At 47.5% G+C, this 19,395-nt stretch overlaps 1 protein-coding gene across 1 annotated transcript in view; it reads right to left on the bottom strand.

Annotated features, from left to right (window-relative positions):
* Positions 1 to 751: 751 nt before the first annotated feature.
* lrrc71 (leucine rich repeat containing 71) overlaps positions 752 to 19,395 on the bottom strand; it is a 79,291-nt gene continuing 60,647 nt past the window's right edge. Inside the window, exons 15-16 of the mRNA XM_059643008.1 lie at positions 12,119 to 12,240; positions 752 to 1,486 (exon numbers count right to left, since the gene is read on the bottom strand). Of these exons, the coding sequence (XP_059498991.1) occupies positions 1,178 to 1,486; positions 12,119 to 12,240 (431 nt within the window). The 3' untranslated portion in view covers positions 752 to 1,177. The remainder of the gene's footprint in view (positions 1,487 to 12,118; positions 12,241 to 19,395) is intronic.

Below are 19,395 nucleotides of genomic sequence, written 5' to 3'. Positions count from 1 at the left end.
CCTCATCTACGCATCTCATGATTTTATAAACCTCGATAAGGTCACACTTCAACCTCCTGGGCTCAAGTCCCAGTCTTTCCAGTCTATTTTTATATCGCAAAATTTCCATTCCCACCAACCTTCTGGTAAATCTTTCCTGAACCCTCTCCAGTTTAATAACATCATTCCTATAGCACCAAAATTGTCGATCGAGCAGTTAAAGGTCATAAAGCTCAGAAGAGGCCTCAGCGACGTCCTGCACAGACTCAACATGACATCCCTAACTCCTGTACTCAAAGGTCTGAGCTATGAAGGAAAGCGTGTCAAATATCTTCATAACCCCCCTGTTTACCTATGATGGAAATTTCAGTGAATTATGTCCCTGAACCCCTCAGTCCCTCTGTTCTACAGCACTACCCAGGGCCCTACCACTAACTGTATAAATCCTGCCCTCGTTTGTTTTACCAAAATGCAGCACCTCACATTTATCCAAATTAAACTCCATCTGCCGCTCCTCAGCCCATTGGCCCAATGATCAAATCTCTTTGTAATCTCAGACAACCCTCTTCACTGTCCACTTTACCACTAATTTTGATGTTATTCACCAACTCACTAACCGCGCCTCCTGTATTCTCATTCAAATTATTTATATAGAAGCAGACCCAGTACCAATCCCTCAGGCCTCACAATGTGGAGACAAGGTTACAAACTATCCTGAACATTTTATTTCTTTATTTTTCTAATTTATTCATACAATCTGTAATGCTGGCTATTTTATTGCTTTTATTTTGACAAACTTTTTTGTAAGAATCCGCAGCTTTGTACCTAAGATAGTGCTGTTGAGAGGCAACTTGCAAACTTTTCACTGTCTTCATGTCAGTACACATATAGGGGTGGCACAGTGGCTCAGTGGTTAGCACTGCAGCCTCACAGCGCCAGGGACCCAGGTTCGATTCCAGCCTCAGGCGACTGTCTGTGTGGAGTTTGCACATTCTCCCAGTGTCTGCGTGGGTTTCCTCCAGGTGCTCTGGTTTCCTCCCACAGTCCAAAGATGTGCAGGCTAGGTGGATTGGCCATGCTAAATTGCCCATTGTGTTCAGGGGTGTATGGGTTACAGGGGGATGCGTCTGGGTGGGATGCTCCAAGGGGTGGTCTGGACTTGTTGGGCCGAAGGGCCTGTTTCCACACTGTAGGGAACCTAATCAATAATGGCTAATTCCACCAAAGAGAATTTTTTGAAATAACTGGGAGTTGAGGCTTGAGGCAAATCAGGCATGAAATGGCGGAGCAACCCGGGGAGGTCACATGGCCAGTTCTGAGGAAGGGTCACCGGACCCGAAACATTAACTCTGTTTTCTCCTCCACAGACGCTGCCAAACCTGCTGAGCGTTTCCAGCAACTTTGTTTTTGAGGCCACATGGCCGACTTCTGCTGCTGTTTCAATGTAGCAGTAAACTGCGATATTTGCTAAATCACTCTCGTGGCACAACTCCTCAAGATGAGGGGGCTATCACAAAGTAGAGTTACAGCATTAAATTCAATGAAATTAAGATGAGCACGAATTTCACAAACAGCAACATCCTTACATACTACAAATTGGGAACACGCTTTGGAAAACATAGTAATCATCACACCAACAGCCAAATGAGTTGTGTGCCTTTTTAAGACTTTGCTGTGTAGCTACCACATTGAGATTATTGTAGAGATTAACACAGTTCATACTAATGTTAAAGTAATGTATCGGAATACTCTACAGGGCTGTCAGCAATAATCTTTAATAATGGGAGCATTTGGCGATGACTGCACAACCTTCAGCATCATTTGTGACCTCTCAGTTATTGAAACAGTCTGTGTTTGATTGCATCAGAGATAATGGGAACTGCAGATGCTGGAGAATCCAAGATAATAAAATGTGAGGCTGGATGAACACAGCAGGCCCAGCAGCATCTCAGGAGCACAAAAGCTGATGTTTCAGGCCAAGACCCTTCATCAGAGAAGGGGATGGGGAGAGGGTGCTGGAATAAATAGGGAGAGAGGGGAGGCGGACCGAAGATGGAGAGAAAAGAAGATAGGTGGAGAGAAGAGTATGCTCTCCTCTCCACCTATCTTCTTTTCTCTCCATCTTCGATCCGCCTCCCCCTCTCTCTCTATTTATTTCAGAACCCACATCCCATCCCCCTCTCTGATGAAGGGTCTAGGCCCGAAATGTCAGCTTTTGTGCTCCTGAGATGCTGTTTGGCCTGCTGTGTTCATCCAGCTTCACACTTTGTTATCTTGTGTTTGATTGCAGCAAGGCCTGGACACTGTCCAGGCTGACAATTCACCAGTAACATTCACGCCCTACAGGTGATCGACCATGAACATCTCCAAGAGCGAATCTAATCCCCCATTGGACTTCAACATTCAATGGTGTTACCATCACTGAAATGCCACTATTGACATCCTGGGGGTTACCCTTGACCAGCATTTTGGAGACCATCAGACCATAAGACATAGGAGAGAAGTAAGGCCATTCAGCTCATCAAGTCCACTCCATTTAAATCATGGCTGATGGGCATTTCAACACCACTTCCCTGCACTCTCCCCGTAGCCCTTGATTCCTTGTGAGATCAAGTATTTGTCGATATCTGCCTTGAAGATATCCAACGTCCCGGCCTCCACTGCACTCTGCGGCAATGAATTCCACAGGCCCACCACTCTCTGGCTAAAGAAATGTCTCCTCATTTCAGTTTTAAATTTACCCCCTCTAATTTTAAGGCTCTGCCCACGGGTCCTAATCTCCCCCCTAACGGAAACAACTTCCCAGCGTCCACCCTTTCTAAGCCATACATTATCTTGTAAGTTTCTATTAGGTCTCCCCTCAACCTCCTAAACTCTAATGAATACAATCCCAGGCCCTTAGCCGTACATCATACGTTAAACCTACCATTCCAGGGACGGCTACAAAAGCAGGGCAGGGGCCAGGAATGCTTCAGTGAGTAACTTGCAGAAGTTTTGACACTGTAATGACTATTTTACCTTTGCTTATTTTTCAAATAAATCTATTGCAGGTGTAGCTATGGTGGTGGAATTAGGAACAAATTTTCATTAGAAGCCACACATTCCCAAAGGTCTCGTTACTAAGTTGTAGGAAGAAGGAATTCTACCCGAGCCTTGGCCCTTCACTGTTCTCAGCCACACCTGTCCTTGCCCTACAGGGGGAGAGGTCTTTCCTTAAACTCATCTTTTACAACATTGGTTACTGAGTCGGCTGAGTGTAAATGTTTGAGGAAGGCGTCCAGCTGTGTTTTACGCTCCGCTGGGTTGTTATTATACACTACTGCATGTGCTGAGTAAACCACATAATTATGTACATTCGCTACAATTTGGCTCCTGGGTCTTTGGAAAGTTAGCAGGAGCATTTTGAAATCCAAATGGTATGCCTTGACATCGATGCAGCCTGTTTAAGATACCTGAAGCTGACATCTCTTTAGCCCTTGAGGTCAATAGTACTTGCCAACTGCACTTCAATAAATCCAACTTAGCAAGGAACAAGGCTCTGCCAACTCCGTCAATACAGTTGTCTAATCAAGGGCTTGGGTGCACATCTGTTTTTGTTACCGTACTTACCATTCCCTAACCTGTGCAGATCCATCGAGCTTAGGATTTGTTACCATCGGAGAGTTCCCACTGCTTTAGCTAGGTTCAATCAAGTGATTTTTTTTACACATATCCGGTCGCTGAGCTCACCAGAGTGTGTTGTTCTGACCCTAAACAGTAAGATCCTTTATTGGCACTGAGCCAGCCACATCCACATCATGTCTAGCCAAGGTGAGATGGTGAAACTCTATCGCTGTCCTTGAGTTCCATTCATAACCTCAATAAAGATTCTCATTCTCCTTTCGCTAAGTGTGAGAATATGGTGTCTTATTTGTCCCAGCGAGGCACAGTTTGTGAATTCTCTACATCTCCTTCAACCTCACTCTCGCTCTCACATTGGGCTTAAATGCAGGCAGCTTACATCCTGAGGTATATAAGGTACTAAAGGGGATGGACAGTATGGGCGTGGGGCAGATGTTTCCTTTTGTGGGGCAGTCTCGAATGAGAGGTTGTAGATTTAAGGTGAGGGGTGACAGATTTAAAACCAACGGGAGGAGAAATTACTTCTCCCAAAGGGTTGTGAATCTGTAGAATTCACTCCCCCAGAGTGCGGTGGAAGCCAGGACTTGAAATAATTTTATTGTGATTTAAATTTTATTTAATCATTTAACGATATATTAATTATTTACATTTATTGTGATCATTTAAATTTAAGATATACTTACGTCAGTAATAGATGGTTGTCCTTTGGAGATTGGGCAGGAAAGTGGAGTTGTGGCCAGGATGAGATCAGCAATGGTTGTACTAAATGGTAGAGCAGATTCGAGGGGCCGAATGGCCTGCACTGTTCCCACTTTGTGAGCTCCTGCAATACCAGCTGTTCCTTCCTATCTTCCTGTCTGCAATGACACAATGTTTAGACATGTCAGCGTGATAATCGACTCACCCTCCTGCAAACTACAGCCTTTATCAGGTCTCATTCACGTTACCCAATCCTCTTAATGACCCTGCAACGATCACTGAACTTTGCTTTCATAGGTTTACCACAAACTTGGCAACAGTGCATTCATTTCCCTCGTCCAAGTCATGCGTATAGATTGTAAATCATTGTAGCCCCAGCACTGATCCTCATGGCGTCTCACTAGTTACAGGTTACCATCCTGAAAATGCTTCCCTTCATCCCAACCTTCTGTCTTCTGTTAGTTCGTCAATCCTCCAACTCTAATTCCATGCCACCTCCAACACCATGGGCACTTCTTAATTAGCCTAATGTGTGCTACCCTGTCAAACACCTTCAGAAGATCCAGGTATCTTACTGCCATTGCTCCCCCTTTATCCTGCTTTTCCCTAGAATCATACAATCCCTACAGGCCATTCAGCCCAGTGAGTCTACGCCAGCCCTCTGTAGAACATTCCACCCTAGACCAATGAGCCATTGCTACTATTGAAGAGAATGGTTTCGATCCATCAACCTCTGCATAATGGGCCCAGAATGCTCCCACTGCACCAGTCCGCTTGCTTCATCTTTGGACTGCTGGAGGAAACCCAAGCATGTGCAGCAGTCTTACTGCAGTCAAGGGGTGAGACCACACCTGGAGTACTGTGTGCGGTTCCTGTCTCCTTACCCATGAGAGGATACATTTTCTCATAGACAGAGTGCAGCAGACGTTCCCACAGCTGATACCGGGGATGGCAGGACTGATGTATGAAGAGAGTTTTGTTCGACTGGGTCTGCATTCACTAGAGGATGAAAGGGCGATCTGTTGGAAGCGTATGGTAGTCTAATAGGACTGGACCGATTAAACGCATTGAGGTCGTTTTCCTCAATTGTGGCAGCCTGGAGCCAACGGTTACAGCCTCAGGATAGAACTGAGCTAAGGAAACATTTCTCCAGTCAGAGGGTGGTCAACCTGTGAAGTTGAAGAGAGAAGCCAAAGAGAAGAAAGGCTGCGGAAATAATAATGGGGAACCGAGAAATGGCAGATGGGCTGAATAAATACTTCTCAGTAGAAGACATTAGAGTCATAGAGTCATACAACACAGAAACAGACCCTTTGGTACAGCCAGTCCATGCCAACCATAACTCCAAACTAAACTAGTCCCACCTGCCGGCGCTTGATTCCTATCCCTCCAAACATCTCTTATTCATGCACTTACCTAAATGTCTTTTAAACATTGTAACTGTACCTGCATCGACCACTCCCTCAGGAAGCTCATTCCCCTCACGAACCACTCTGTGTGTGAAAATGTTGCCCCTCGGGTCTTTTTTCAAATCTTTTTCCTCTCGCCTTAAAAATATGCCCCCCCCGCCCTCGTTTTGAAGTCCCCACCCTAGGAAAAAGACAAGTGTCATTCGCCTTATCTGTACCGCTCATGATTTTAAAAACCTCAACAAGATCCCCTCTCAACCTCTTACACTTCAGTGAGGAAAGTCTCAGCGTTTCCAGTCTCTTCTTATACCTCAATTCCTCCATTTGCAGCAACATCCTGGTAAATCTCTTCTGAATCCTCTCCAGCTTAATAATAAACTTCCGATAACAGGGAGACCAGATTCGGACACACTGCTCCAGAAGAGGCCTCACCGACGTCCTGTACAACCTCAACATGACGTCCCCGACTCCTACACTCATTGGGTCTGAGCAACGAAGGCAAGCGTGCTAAACGCCTCCTTCCCCCCCTGTCTACCTGTGACGCAAACTTCAAGGAATGAAATGCCTGAAGTCCCTCTGTTCTACAACAACCGTTTTATGAAGGCGAAATCATGCCTGATCATTCATTAGCATTCTTTGAGAAGCAGCCCTGTGGCTCAGTGGTTAGCGCTGCCGCCTCATGGCGCCAGGGGTTCGATTCCACCCTCGGATGACTGCCTGTATGGAGTTTGCATGTTCTTTTCCCCCCGTATCTGCGTGGGGTATCTCTGGGTGCTCCAGTTTCCTCCCACAGTCCAAAACTGTGCAGGTTAGGGTGAATCTGCAATGCTAAAGTGCCCAGCGATGTGAAGGCTAGGTGGGTCAGCCATGGGAAATGCAGGGTTAGAGAGGCAGGGCATGGGGTGGGTCGGTGGAATGTTCTACAGAGGGCTGGTGTAGACTCAATGGGCTGAATGGCCTGTAGGGATTGTATGATTCTAGGGAAAAGCAGGATAAAGGGGGAGCAATGGCAGTAAGATACCTGGATCTTCTGAAGGTGTTTGACAGGGTAGCACACATTAGGCTAATTAAGAAGTGCCCATGGTGTTGGAGGTGGCATGGAATTAGAGTTGGAGGATTGACGAACTAACAGAAGACAGAAGGTTGGGATGAAGGAGAGCATTTTCAGGATGGTAACCTGTAACTAGTGAGACGCCATGAGGATCAGTGCTGGGGCTACAATGATTTACAATCTATACGCATGACTTGGACGAGGGAAATGAATGCACTGTTGCCAAGTTTGTGGTAAACCTATGAAAGCAAGGTTCAGTGATCAGTGCAGGGTCATTAAGAGGGTTGGGTAACGTGAATGAGACCTGATAAAGGCTGTAGTTTGCAGGAGGGTGAGTCGATTATCACGCTGACATGTCTAAACATTGTGTCATTGCAGACAGGAAGATAGGAAGGAACAGCTGGTATTGCAGGAGCTCACAAAGTGGGAACAGTGCAGGCCATTCGGCCCCTCGAATCTGCTCTACCATTTAGTACAACCATTGCTGATCTCATCCTGGCCACAACTCCACTTTCCTGCCCAATCTCCAAAGGACAACCATCTATTACTGACGTAAGTATATCTTAAATTTAAATGATCACAATAAATGTAAATAATTAATATATCGTTAAATGATTAAATAAAATTTAAATCACAATAAAATTATTTCAAGTCCTGGCTTCCACCGCACTCTGGGGGAGTGAATTCTACAGATTCACAACCCTTTGGGGGAAGTAATTTCTCCTCCCGTTGGTTTTAAATCTGTCACCCCTCACCTTAAATCTACAACCTCTCATTCGAGACTGCCCCACAAAAGGAAACATCTGCCCCACGCCCATACTGTCCATCCCCTTTAGTACCTTATATACCTCAGGATGTAAGCTGCCTGCATTTAAGCCCAATGTGAGAGCGAGAGTGAGGTTGAAGGAGATGTAGAGAATTCACAAACTGTGCCTCGCTGGGACAAATAAGACACCATATTCTCACACTTAGCGAAAGGAGAATGAGAATCTTTATTGAGGTTATGAATGGAACTCAAGGACAGCGATAGAGTTTCACCATCTCACCTTGGCTAGACATGATGTGGATGTGGCTGGCTCAGTGCCAATAAAGGATCTTACTGTTTAGGGTCAGAACAACACACTCTGGTGAGCTCAGCGACCGGATATGTGTAAAAAAAATCACTTGATTGAACCTAGCTAAAGCAGTGGGAACTCTCCGATGGTAACAAATCCTAAGCTCGATGGATCTGCACAGGTTAGGGAATGGTAAGTACGGTAACAAAAACAGATGTGCACCCAAGCCCTTGATTAGACAACTGTATTGACGGAGTTGGCAGAGCCTTGTTCCTTGCTAAGTTGGATTTATTGAAGTGCAGTTGGCAAGTACTATTGACCTCAAGGGCTAAAGAGATGTCAGCTTCAGGTATCTAAAACAGGCTGCATCGATGTCAAGGCATACCATTTGGATTTCAAAATGCTCCTGCTAACTTTCCAAAGACCCAGGAGCCAAATTGTAGCGAATGTACATAATTATGTGGTTTACTCAGCACATGCAGTAGTGTATAATAACAACCCAGCGGAGCGTAAAACACAGCTGGACGCCTTCCTCAAACATTTACACTCAGCCGACTCAGTAACCAATGTTGTAAAAGATGAGTTTAAGGAAAGACCTCTCCCCCTGTAGGGCAAGGACAGGTGTGGCTGAGAACAGTGAAGGGCCAAGGCTCGGGTAGAATTCCTTCTTCCTACAACTTAGTAACGAGACCTTTGGGAATGTGTGGCTTCTAATGAAAATTTGTTCCTAATTCCACCACCATAGCTACACCTGCAATAGATTTATTTGAAAAATAAGCAAAGGTAAAATAGTCATTACAGTGTCAAAGCTGCTTGTGAGAAGTTTAAGAAAATTCTGGTGGCTACACTTGGCTTCATTAAACTTTTCTTTTCCTTTCCATTCATCTATGTGCTGTGGATGTCCCTGGCTGGTCTGGGCTTTATTTCCCATCCCTATCTGCCCTTGAGGGGCTTGTGTAGGGTCACCACCTTGGACCACTGCAGTGTGTGTGGTGTGGGGACGTTTGGGAGGGAGTTCCAGGACTTGACCCAGCGATGTTGAAGGAATGACCAATAGATTTGCAAGTCAGGGTGGTATACGGGGGTGCTGGAGGTGTATCTATGGGTGGGGGTGTTTCCCACATACCTGCTGCCCTTGTTCTTCTGTTGGATGGAGGGTATGGTTGGAAAGGTGCTGTCTAAAGAGAATTGGTGAGTGTCTCCAGTGCATCTTGTAGATGGTACACACTGCTGTGACTGAGCATCAGTGGTTGAAGGAGCAGATGTTTGTGGATGTGGTGCCAATGTGGTGGGGGCTGCTTTGTCCTGGATGGCGTCAAACTTGTTGAGTGTTGTTGGAGCTGCCCCCATCCAGGGCAAGTGGGGAGGATTCCATCCCCCTCCTGGCTTCTGTATTGCATTTGTGGAGAGGCTTTGGGCAGTTATTGTGGCAGTATTCCTAGCCTCTGACCTGCTCTTATAGCCATAGTATCCAAATGGCTGGCCAAGGATTACCCCTAAGATGATTATAACGGGGTTTTAGTGATCGTAATGCCATTGAACATTAAGGACCAATGGTTAGATTCTCTCTTTTTTGGAGATGGTCATTGTACAATACTTGTACAGTGTGAATGTCACTTGTCACCCATCAGGCTGGCTACTGTCCAGGTCTTGCTGGAATTGAATACAACTGCTTCAATATCTGTGGAGTCATGAATTGTGCTGAACATTGTGCAATTATCTGTGAACATCCTCACTTCCGACCTTCCACTGGGGAGAAAGGTCATTGATGAAGTAGCTAACCATGAATAAGCCGAGAACACTACCCTGATGAGTGCAGAGATGTCCCGGAACTGAGATGACTAGACTCCACCAACCACAACCACCTTCCATTGTTCAGGGCATGACTTTATATGGCAATTGATGCTGTGGTCATAGAATTCAAAGACGACAACTTGTCATAGAGAAGCCAGTGGGGTACTGTTCTAAGCCCTCAATTCACTGCGCTGCACTGGATAATGAAACCCCGGGATTGTTATTAGCTCTTAAGCATTTTGAAGGTTATGTCTCTCAGAACAGCCACAAAGAAATATTAATGTACATTGGCTCTGATCCTTCAGATTTTGTGAAATAATTCAAAACTTGGGATTCTTTGGATGGAATTTGTTAATTGAACCTTACAATATAAGAACTGAGCATTTCGATGGAAAGGATAATATAACTGGAGGCGCATTATACAGCAGTGAAAAAGCTGAAACAGCTTAAAGATTAAAAGGTGGCAAGGAATTGTATAAATCCTGTGTAAGTGCAAATGAGAATGAATGACATGAGCATTTTCCTGTTTGCTGTAAATGTGACATGTTTACATTGGAATTTTGAAATGGTGCTGCATCCCTCAAGGGTGGATTATAGAACAGGTATAGGCACAATGGGCTGAATGGCCCCTATTTGTGCCACAGCAGTTGTGCAAGTTGGAATAGATGGAACGTTTGCGCAATGTCTGGGTTGCAGGCAGTTTCCCATGTGACTGTTTGGAAATGGAAAATCAGAAAGTCAAAAGTCAACCCTGTTTAAGAACAACATAGAGACTTTGGGAGATAAGCTTCTAAAAGAAAAGTAAATTACTGCCTGGATCATAAAAACAAATAGAGTGCAATCTGGAAGGAGTCTCAGTGCAGGCGGTTGCCCAGTAAGCATCTCTGGACTTTTAATTTCGGTTTTACCACAGAGTTGAGAGTTGCGCAGTTGTGGGAGGCCTGCAAGCGGCGGCGGGGGGATGCTATCTTCCACACTCTCTGTGAGGAAAGACATAATCCTTAAAGAAAACCAGCAGAAGAAATATTCCCATGACGTATTTCACCGGAATTAGAGAAAGCTCGAAGAACAAATATTTCCAACTTCCTCATAAACACTGGAAACCACACTATCAACTCAATTGTGAAAGTGGAGTTTATCAGACCTGCTCCCAAACTGAGAGTTAGCCATTAGCTCGGCACAGCAACAGACAGCCTCATCAACAAGAGAGTAGTGAGTCTTCATGTCGAGCATTGAGCTACATAAAACACACATACACACACACACACACACACATACACACACACGCGCACATATACGTACACACACACACACACACACATGCACACACACACACACGCACATACACACACACAGACTCTCACTGGGGTTCGGGGTGCTACACACACACACACATACACACACACGCGCACATATACGTACACACACACACACACGCACATACACACACACAGACTCTCACTGGGGTTCGGGGTGCTACACACACACACACAAACACGCGCGCACATATACATACACACACACACACGCACATATACACACACAGACTCTCACTGGGGTGCGGGGTCCTACACAGACATACACACACACACACACACAGACACAGACACAGACACACACACACACACACACACACACAAGGACTAGGTGAGCCCTCACTTTGCGTTGTGTGTACTGTGCTTTCCCCTTGTCAGCTGCTTAAGAAGAACATGCTTCTGCTTTTCTTTACAATTAACATGTTAAACAAGACCACACTATTAAGAAAACTAAAATACTCAATTCAATATAAAGACCATGTATGAATCTAACATTAACTGTGTAACATAGCTCTGGGTGTTCGTTACTAGCCCCCTGTGGTGGCAAACAGTTGATGTCCATGGAATGTTCTTATAGGCTGAGGAGCCTCAGCTCTGAGGTGTTGAGTTGAAGTGTGGGCTGTGGACACTGAGGGGTGTCAGGAAGCCTCTGTGCATTGCAGGACACACTCATGTCCCCTTCATAATCGTAGAACATTAGATTTGGGGAGGGGTAGTTGCGACACTGAGGGGCAGCACAGTGGCTCCATGGCTAGCACTGGCTGCAAGGGACCCGGGTTCGATTCCAGCCTCAGACGACTGTCTGTGTGGAGTTTGCACATTCTCCCCGTGTCTGTGCAGGTTTCCTCCGGGTGCTCTGGTGTTCTCCCACAGTCCAAAGATGTGCAGGCTGGGGCAGATTGGTCATGCTGAATTGCCAATAGTGTGCAGCGATGTACAGGCTGGGTGGGTTAGCCATGGGAAATGCAGGGTTACAGGGATAGGATGAGATGCTTTTTGGAGGGTTGATGTGGAGTTGTTGGGCTGAGTGGTCTGTTTCCACACCATTCAAATGCTATGCTTCAAATGCCACCCCAGCCAGCAACACCCAGAATTTTTAGAAGTACCCCGTAGGCCTGCCCACCTAGTGTTCTCTGTCCCTCGAAAATTACTCTTTTGTTGTGTCATGTTAGAGGCACTGTCGTAAAAACTCACCGTTATAGCCAATCTCAGCAGGCCAACCGTGGTCCTGCCATCAGGGTTGAACTTTGAACTCTGAATCTGTGTTTGCACCGCTGTCAGGAAAGCCTTGAGACCACTCTCGGAAATCTTATTATCTGATAGAGAAAGAGACAGCAATCACCACCAGCATCGCAATGAACCGGGCCAACCAATCAGCACTCTCCTCTCACACAGATGGAGAGCTGGCATCCCCACCCCCCATCCTCCACAGCTGTCGAACTGGCACTCTTGCACAGTATCCTGATGAGTGCAAGATGAAAAATCCTCGAAGTGCTCATGTTTCGTACGACCAAACTGCTACTTGTTTTGAAGAGGTTGTAAAAGTAGAATGGAAAACGTCACCAACGGATCGTGGACCACCCTCCCATGAGACAGGGATAGAGGGGGGTGAGTTTGGCCAGGTTACAAGAGTGAGAGGTGATCCAATTAATTTTCAGGAGTTTTGAGACAGGAAGGCTGTGCCCTGTGGCTGCAAAGTCTAAGGTCATGGATGAAATGTTAAAGGCACAGAGTATAAGGGCAGGGAGGTGATGTTGGAACTGTATAAAACATGGGTTAGGGTACAGCTAGAGAGTGCGCTAGTGCGCACTGGTGCACAGTAATGGGATTCACATTATCGGAGGTGAATTCATAAGAGAAGAGCCCATGGTGTTAGAGGTAATACATTGGTGTGGATAGAGAATTGGTAACTAGGCAGGAAACAGACAGCAGGGATAAGGGATAACACGGTGTGAAGCTGGATCAACACAGCAGGCCAAGCAGCATCAGAGGAGCAGGAAAGCTGACATTTCAGGTCGAGAGCCTTGTTCAGAAACTGGGGATAAGGGGTTATTTTCAGGTTGGCAGCCTGTAACCAGTGGGGTTCCATAGGGATCAATCTGGGATCTCGGCTGTTTACAATATATTTTTATGACTTGGAGGAAGGGAATGAATGTACTATAGCCAAATTTGCAGACGTCACAAAAATAGTTGCAAGGGGAAGTTGTGAGAGGGGTACAAACAGTTTACAGGGAACTATCGACGGGTACGTCGGAAAAAAGTTGGTAAATGGAGCACAATGTGAGAAGGCTGTTCATTTTGGAATGGCGAACTAAAGAACAGAATATTATCTCGATGGAGAGAAACTGCAGCAAGCTGCACCACTTGGGGACTTTGCACAATGCACACAAAGTTAGCAAACTGGGGCAGCATGCAACCAGGAAGGGCTAATGGAATTAGCTGCGCTTATTTCAAGTGGGTTGGAGTAAAAGAGTAGGGAAGTCTTACTGCAACTGTACAAGGTGCTGGTGAGACCACATCTGGAGTACTGTGAGCAGTTTTGTTCCCCTTACTGAAGGAAAGCTTTCACCAGAGGCAGTTCAGAGAAGGTCCACCCGGATGATCCCTGGTATGGGAGGGATTGTCTTAAGAGCAAAGGCTGAGCAGGTTGAGTCTCTACTCACAAGAAGAGTGAGAGGTAATTTCATTGAAACGTATTGGATTGTTAAGGGGCTTGACAGGGTAAATGTTGAGAGGATGTTTCCCCTCATTGGGGAGTCTAGGACCAGAGGGCATTGTCCCAGAATAAAAAGGCACCAATTTATGACAGAGATGAGGAGGAATTTTGTCTCTCAAGAGGGTTGGAAACCTTTGGAACTCCTTTCCACAGACAGAGCTGTGGGGACACAGTCCTTGTCTATATTTAAGGCTGAGATAGACAGATTCTTGATGAGTAGAGAAATGAAAGGTTATGGGGACAGGGCAGAAAAATGAACACGAGAAATGTCAGGTCAGCCACAATCCTAATGAATGGTAGAGGAGCCAAACGGCAGCACAATGACTCAGTGGTTAGCACTGCTCTCTCAAAGTGCTAGGGACCTGCGTTCAATTCCACCCTTGGTGGGCTGTCTGTGTGGAGTTTGCACATTCTCCCAGTGTCTGCACAGGTTTCCTCCGGGCACTCTGGTTTTCTCCCACAGTCCAAAGATGTGCAGGTTAGGGTGGATTGGCTGTGCTAAATTATCCCATGGTGCCCAGGGATGTGCAGTAGGTAGGTTAGCCATGGGAAATGCTGGGTAACAGGGATAGGGCAGGGGGATGGTGGATCTGGGTGGGTTGCTCTTTGGAGGGAGCAGTGCGGACACGATGGGCAGAATGGCCTGCTCCCACACTATGGGGATTCTATGATTCTACTCCTGCTTGTATTTCGTATGGCCCTATGGATGTAACTGCACCGGAGAGGGTGCAGAGGAGATTTATCAGTATGTTGTCCTGTTGGCTGCGGGTAGGGGATGGGTGCAGAGTTTCAGTGATGAAGAGAGATTGGACAGATTGGGGTTGTTTTTCTCACAGCTGAAGAGATTGAGATGGGACATGATTGAGATGTATAAAATGATGAGGAACATTGATAGGGGAGAACGTTTCCTCTGATGGAGCGATCAATGACCAGGGAAGGTGGCACAGATTAAAGGGAAGGGGCAGGAGATTTGGAGGGGATATGAAGTAAAATGTTCTCATCCAGAGTCTGGAACTCACTGCCTGCAAGGCAGAATCCCTACAGTGTGGAAACAGGCCCTTCGGCCCAACAAGTCCACACCAAGCCTCAGAGCATCGCAACCAGACCCATCCCCCTATAACCCACACACCCATGAACTACGGGACAATTTAGCATGGCCAATCCACCTAGCCTGCACATCTTTGGACTGTGGGAGGAAACCGGAGCACCCGGAGGAAACACACACAGACACAGAGAGAATGTGCAAACTCCACACAGACAGTCGCCCGAGGCTGGAATCGAACCCGGGTCCCTGGTACTGTGAGGCTGCAGTGCTAACCACTGAGCCACCATGACAGGCACGGACCTTCATCGCATTGAAGAAGTGTTTAGACGTTTATAAAATTATGATATAGGTATAGGTAAGGCAAAACCTTATCTTTTCCCTGGGGTGGAGGATTTCATGACGAAGGGACATATTTTTAGGGTGAAAGGAGAAAGATTTAATAAGGGACATGAGCGGCAACTTTTCTACACAGAGTGTGGCTGGTGTGTGGAATGAACTTCCAGAGGAAGGGGTGGGTGTGGGTACAGTTACAACATTTGACAGGTATTAAACAAGAAAGGTTTGCAGGGATATGGGCCAAGTGCAGGCAGGTGGGACCACTTTGGTTTGGGATTATGGTCAGCATGGACTGGTTGGACCGAAGGGCCTGTCACTGTGCTGCGTGACTCTGTGTGAACTTGCTACTCCAAGGCTTTGGACCAAGTTTTGGAAAATGGGAATTGGTGGTTGCTTTTGGTGGGTATGAACTCGTTGGGCTGAGGGGTCCCCTTCCTGCACTGTACATCCTTACAACTCTGTGCGGTTGGGAGAGAAGGGGCAATGCAGATTGGGGAGGATAGTACAGCAACTATTCCTGAATGACCCAAGAAGCCATCTCTTGCTTCTATTTCCCGATGTTCAATAAACGATGAACCTAAGGATCTGGGCAGACACCAAGGTGAACAACAAGAGATATGTGAAAGAGTCAAAACAAAGCACAGCATGTCAGACACAGCATCCAAACAGCAGGATGATCACCACTTCGGGTTGGAGCCCTTCTCCAGGAGTGGCTGTTGAAGAGTTTCAGGGCAGGTAACCGGGGTGGGGGGGAGGGGGGTTTGCGGGGAGATGCAGTGGGAGATAGACTTACTGAGCTCTCTTTGGAGGTGGGCATCCTTAGGAGAGACTTTATAGTTTTCAGTGAGGCTGGAATCAAGCTGATTGACACAGTGGGGTAATTTTGTACGAGTGGCGTGGCTCAATGAAACCCAAATCACAAGGGATTGGAGTGAAAATGAAATCTGCACAATGTTTTCTGCTGATTGAACAGAGACTAGAACGTAATGACAGGGATGTTTGGGCACAGTTCTGCAGGGACAACAGTGAGACTAAGTCTGGGTTACTGTACACTGCTTTCATAAGACCACATGATATGGGAGCAGAAATAGGCCATTCGGTCCATCGAGTCTGCTCCGCTATTTAATCATGGCTGATATATTCCTCAACCTGATTCTCCTGCCTTCTCCCCACATCCCTCAATCCCATTAGTGATCAAAAACCTCCATCGTGTCCTCCACAGCTCTCTGCCGCACTGGGTTCCACAGATTCTCCATCCTCTGGCTGGAGAAATTCCTCCTCATCTCAATTCTAAAGGGCCGTCCCTTCAGTCTGAGGCTGTGCCCTTGGGTCCTGGTCTCCCCTACGAGTGGAAACATCCTGCGCACGTCTACTCCCATCCAGGGCCCTCAGTATTAGAAGATAGAACATAGTACAGCACAGTACAGGCCCTCCGGCCCATGATGTTGTGCTGTGGAATAATCCTAATCCAAAAATAAAATTCTATAAGCTTCAATCATAAAAGGATGGAAATGCATTCAAAGTAGATCTAGAAAGGTCCACTCGACCAATGCCTGAAAAAGAGGGGGTTACCCAAAAACGCAGATGCTCTCAGAGGCTGGAAAATCTGAGAAACTGACTTCACGATTGGAATCTGGATTCTGGAATAAATTTAAAGCAGAGGCAGGCAGATTCTTGATGAAGAGGGGACTCAGACGGTATTGAGACGGGGGGAGGGAGAAAGGCACAGCCGAAACCAAGATTTAAATGAACAGCTGAGTGGGTTGATGGGTCGAGTGGCCTGTTCTGTTCCTAATTCCTGTGCGCTCACACAGACAGTGGACTGTTGTTAGTGGGCAAGGCAGCAACGCCACGGCCCCATCAGAGAAGATGGCGTTTAAGACACAGGGGCACATTTCCAGGGATTGGTGGGATCGCGCATGGTAAATGCAGTCTGTGAGTGTGATGTGAGGAAACCAGGAGGCCACCCTGCCAGGTAAGTGAAGGTGGGCCATAAGCAGGGTGACAGTGCAGGGGGGGCAAGGTTTTGGGATCACACATAGGTGTAGGGTAAGTTATCAGGCAGGAAGGGAACCAGGTGCGGTCAACTGGGGAGGGGGCAGGCTGGAAGATGACAGGATGACATGTCATTACAGGGAAGTCACGTGCCAAGTCGGGAGGAGGTAGAGTGGCAAATGGAATGATGCCAGGGAGAGTGTAAGGTATCTACAGGAGGGCAGGCAGGAGGGCAGACAGGAGGGCAGACAGCAGGGCAGACAGCAGGGGAGACAGGAGGGCAGACTGGAGAGCAGACAGGAGGGGAGATAGGGGGGCAGACTGGAGAGTAGACTGGAGAGCAGACAGGAGGGCAGACTGGAGAGCAGACAGGAGGGCAGACAGGAGAGCAGACAGGAGAGCAGACAGGAGGGCAGACAGGAGGGCAGACAGGAGGGCAGACAGGAGGGCAGACAGGAGGGCAGACAGGACAGCAGACAGGTGGGAAGACTGGAGACCAGACTGGTGGGCAGACTGAAGGGCAGACAGGATGACAGACTAGAGGACAGACTGGAGGACAGACTGGATGACAGAGAGTGACTAGTAAGGTTGATGAGGGTCGAGCTGTGGATGTGGTGTATATGGACTTCAGTAAGGCATTTGATAAGGTTCCCCATGGAAGGCTCATTCAGAAGGTCAGGAGGAATGGGATACAGGGGTACTTAGCTGCTTGGATACAGAATTGGCTGGCCAACAGAAGACAGCGAGTGGTAGTAGAAGGAAAATATTCTGCCTGGAAGTCAGTGGTGAGTGGGGTTCCACAGGGCTCTGTCCTTGGGCCTCTACTGTTTGTAATTTTTATTAATGACTTGGACGAGGGAATTGAAGGATGGGTCAGCAAGTTTGCAGACGACACAAAGGTCGGAGGTGTCGTTGACAGTGTAGAGGGCTGTTGTAGGCTGCAGCGGGACATTGACAGGATGCAGAGATGGGCTGAGAGGTGGCAGATGGAGTTCAACCTGGATAAATGCGAGGTGATGCATTTTGGAAGGTCGAATTTGAAAGCTGAGTACAGGATTAAGGATAGGATTCTTGGCAGCGTGGAGGAACAGAGGGATCTTGGTGTGCAGATACATAGATCCCTTAAAATGGCCACCCAAGTGGACAGGGTTGTTAAGAAAGCATATGGTGTTTTGGCTTTCATTAACAGGGGGATTGAGTTTAAGAGTCGTGAGATCTTGTTGCAGCTCTATAAAACTTTGGTTAGACCGCACTTGGAATACTGCATCCAGTTCTGGGCGCCCTATTATAGGAAAGATGTGGATGCTTTGGAGAGGGTTCAGAGGAGGTTTACCAGGATGCTGCCTGGACTGGAGGGCTTATCTTATGAAGAGAGGTTGACTGAGCTCGGTCTCTTTTCATTGGAGAAAAGGAGGAGGAGAGGGGACCTAATTGAGGTATACAAGATAATGAGAGGCATAGATAGAGTCGATAGCCAGAGACTATTTCCCAGGGCAGAAATGGCTAGCACGAGGGGTCATAGTTTTAAGCTGGTTGGTGGAAAGTATAGAGGGGATGTCAGAGGCAGGTTCTTTACGCAGAGAGTTGTGAGAGCATGGAATGCGTTGCCAGCAGCAGTTGTGGAAGCAAGGTCATTGGGGTCATTTAAGAGACTGCTGGACATGCATATGGTCACAGAAATTTGAGGGTGCATCCATGAGGATCAATGGTCGGCACAACATTGTGGGCTGAAGGGCCTGTTCTGTGCTGTACTGTTCTATGTTCTATGTTCTATGTTCTAGAGGAGGACAGAGAGGAGGACAGAGAGGAGAGCAGACTGGAGAGCAGATAGGAGGGCGGACAGCAGAGCAAACTGGAGGGCAGACTGGAGAGCAGACAGGTGGGCAGACTGGAGACCAGACAGGAGGACAGACAAGAGAGCAGACAGGTGGGCAGACAGGAGGGCAGACTGGAGAGCAGACAGGTGGGCAGACAGAAGGGCAGACAGAAGGGCAGACAGAAGGGCAGACAGTAGGGCAGACAGGAGGGCAGACAGGTGGGCAGACAGGTGGGCAGACAGGTGGGCAGACAGTAGGGCAGATAGGTGGGCAGACAGGAGAGCAGACAGGAGGGCAGACAGGAGGGCAGACAGGAGGGCAGACAGGAGGACAGACTGGAGGGCCGACTGGAGGGCCGACTGGAGGGCCGACTGGAGGGCCGACTGGAGGGCCGACTGGAGGGCAGACAGGTGGGCAGACAGGTGGGCAGACAGGAGAGCAGACTGGAGAGCAGACAGGTGGGCAGACAGGTGGGCAGACAGGTGGACAGACAGGAGGGCAGACAGGAGAGCAGACAGGTGGGCAGACAGGAGGGCAGACAGGAGGGCAGACTGGAGGACAG

The sequence above is a fragment of the Stegostoma tigrinum genome, chromosome 47 (assembly GCF_030684315.1).
Source record: "Stegostoma tigrinum isolate sSteTig4 chromosome 47, sSteTig4.hap1, whole genome shotgun sequence".
Classification (NCBI taxonomy): Eukaryota; Metazoa; Chordata; class Chondrichthyes; order Orectolobiformes; family Stegostomatidae; genus Stegostoma; species Stegostoma tigrinum.
Note: the sequence above shows the minus strand (reverse complement) of the source record. Positions and strands in the feature narration are given on the sequence as shown.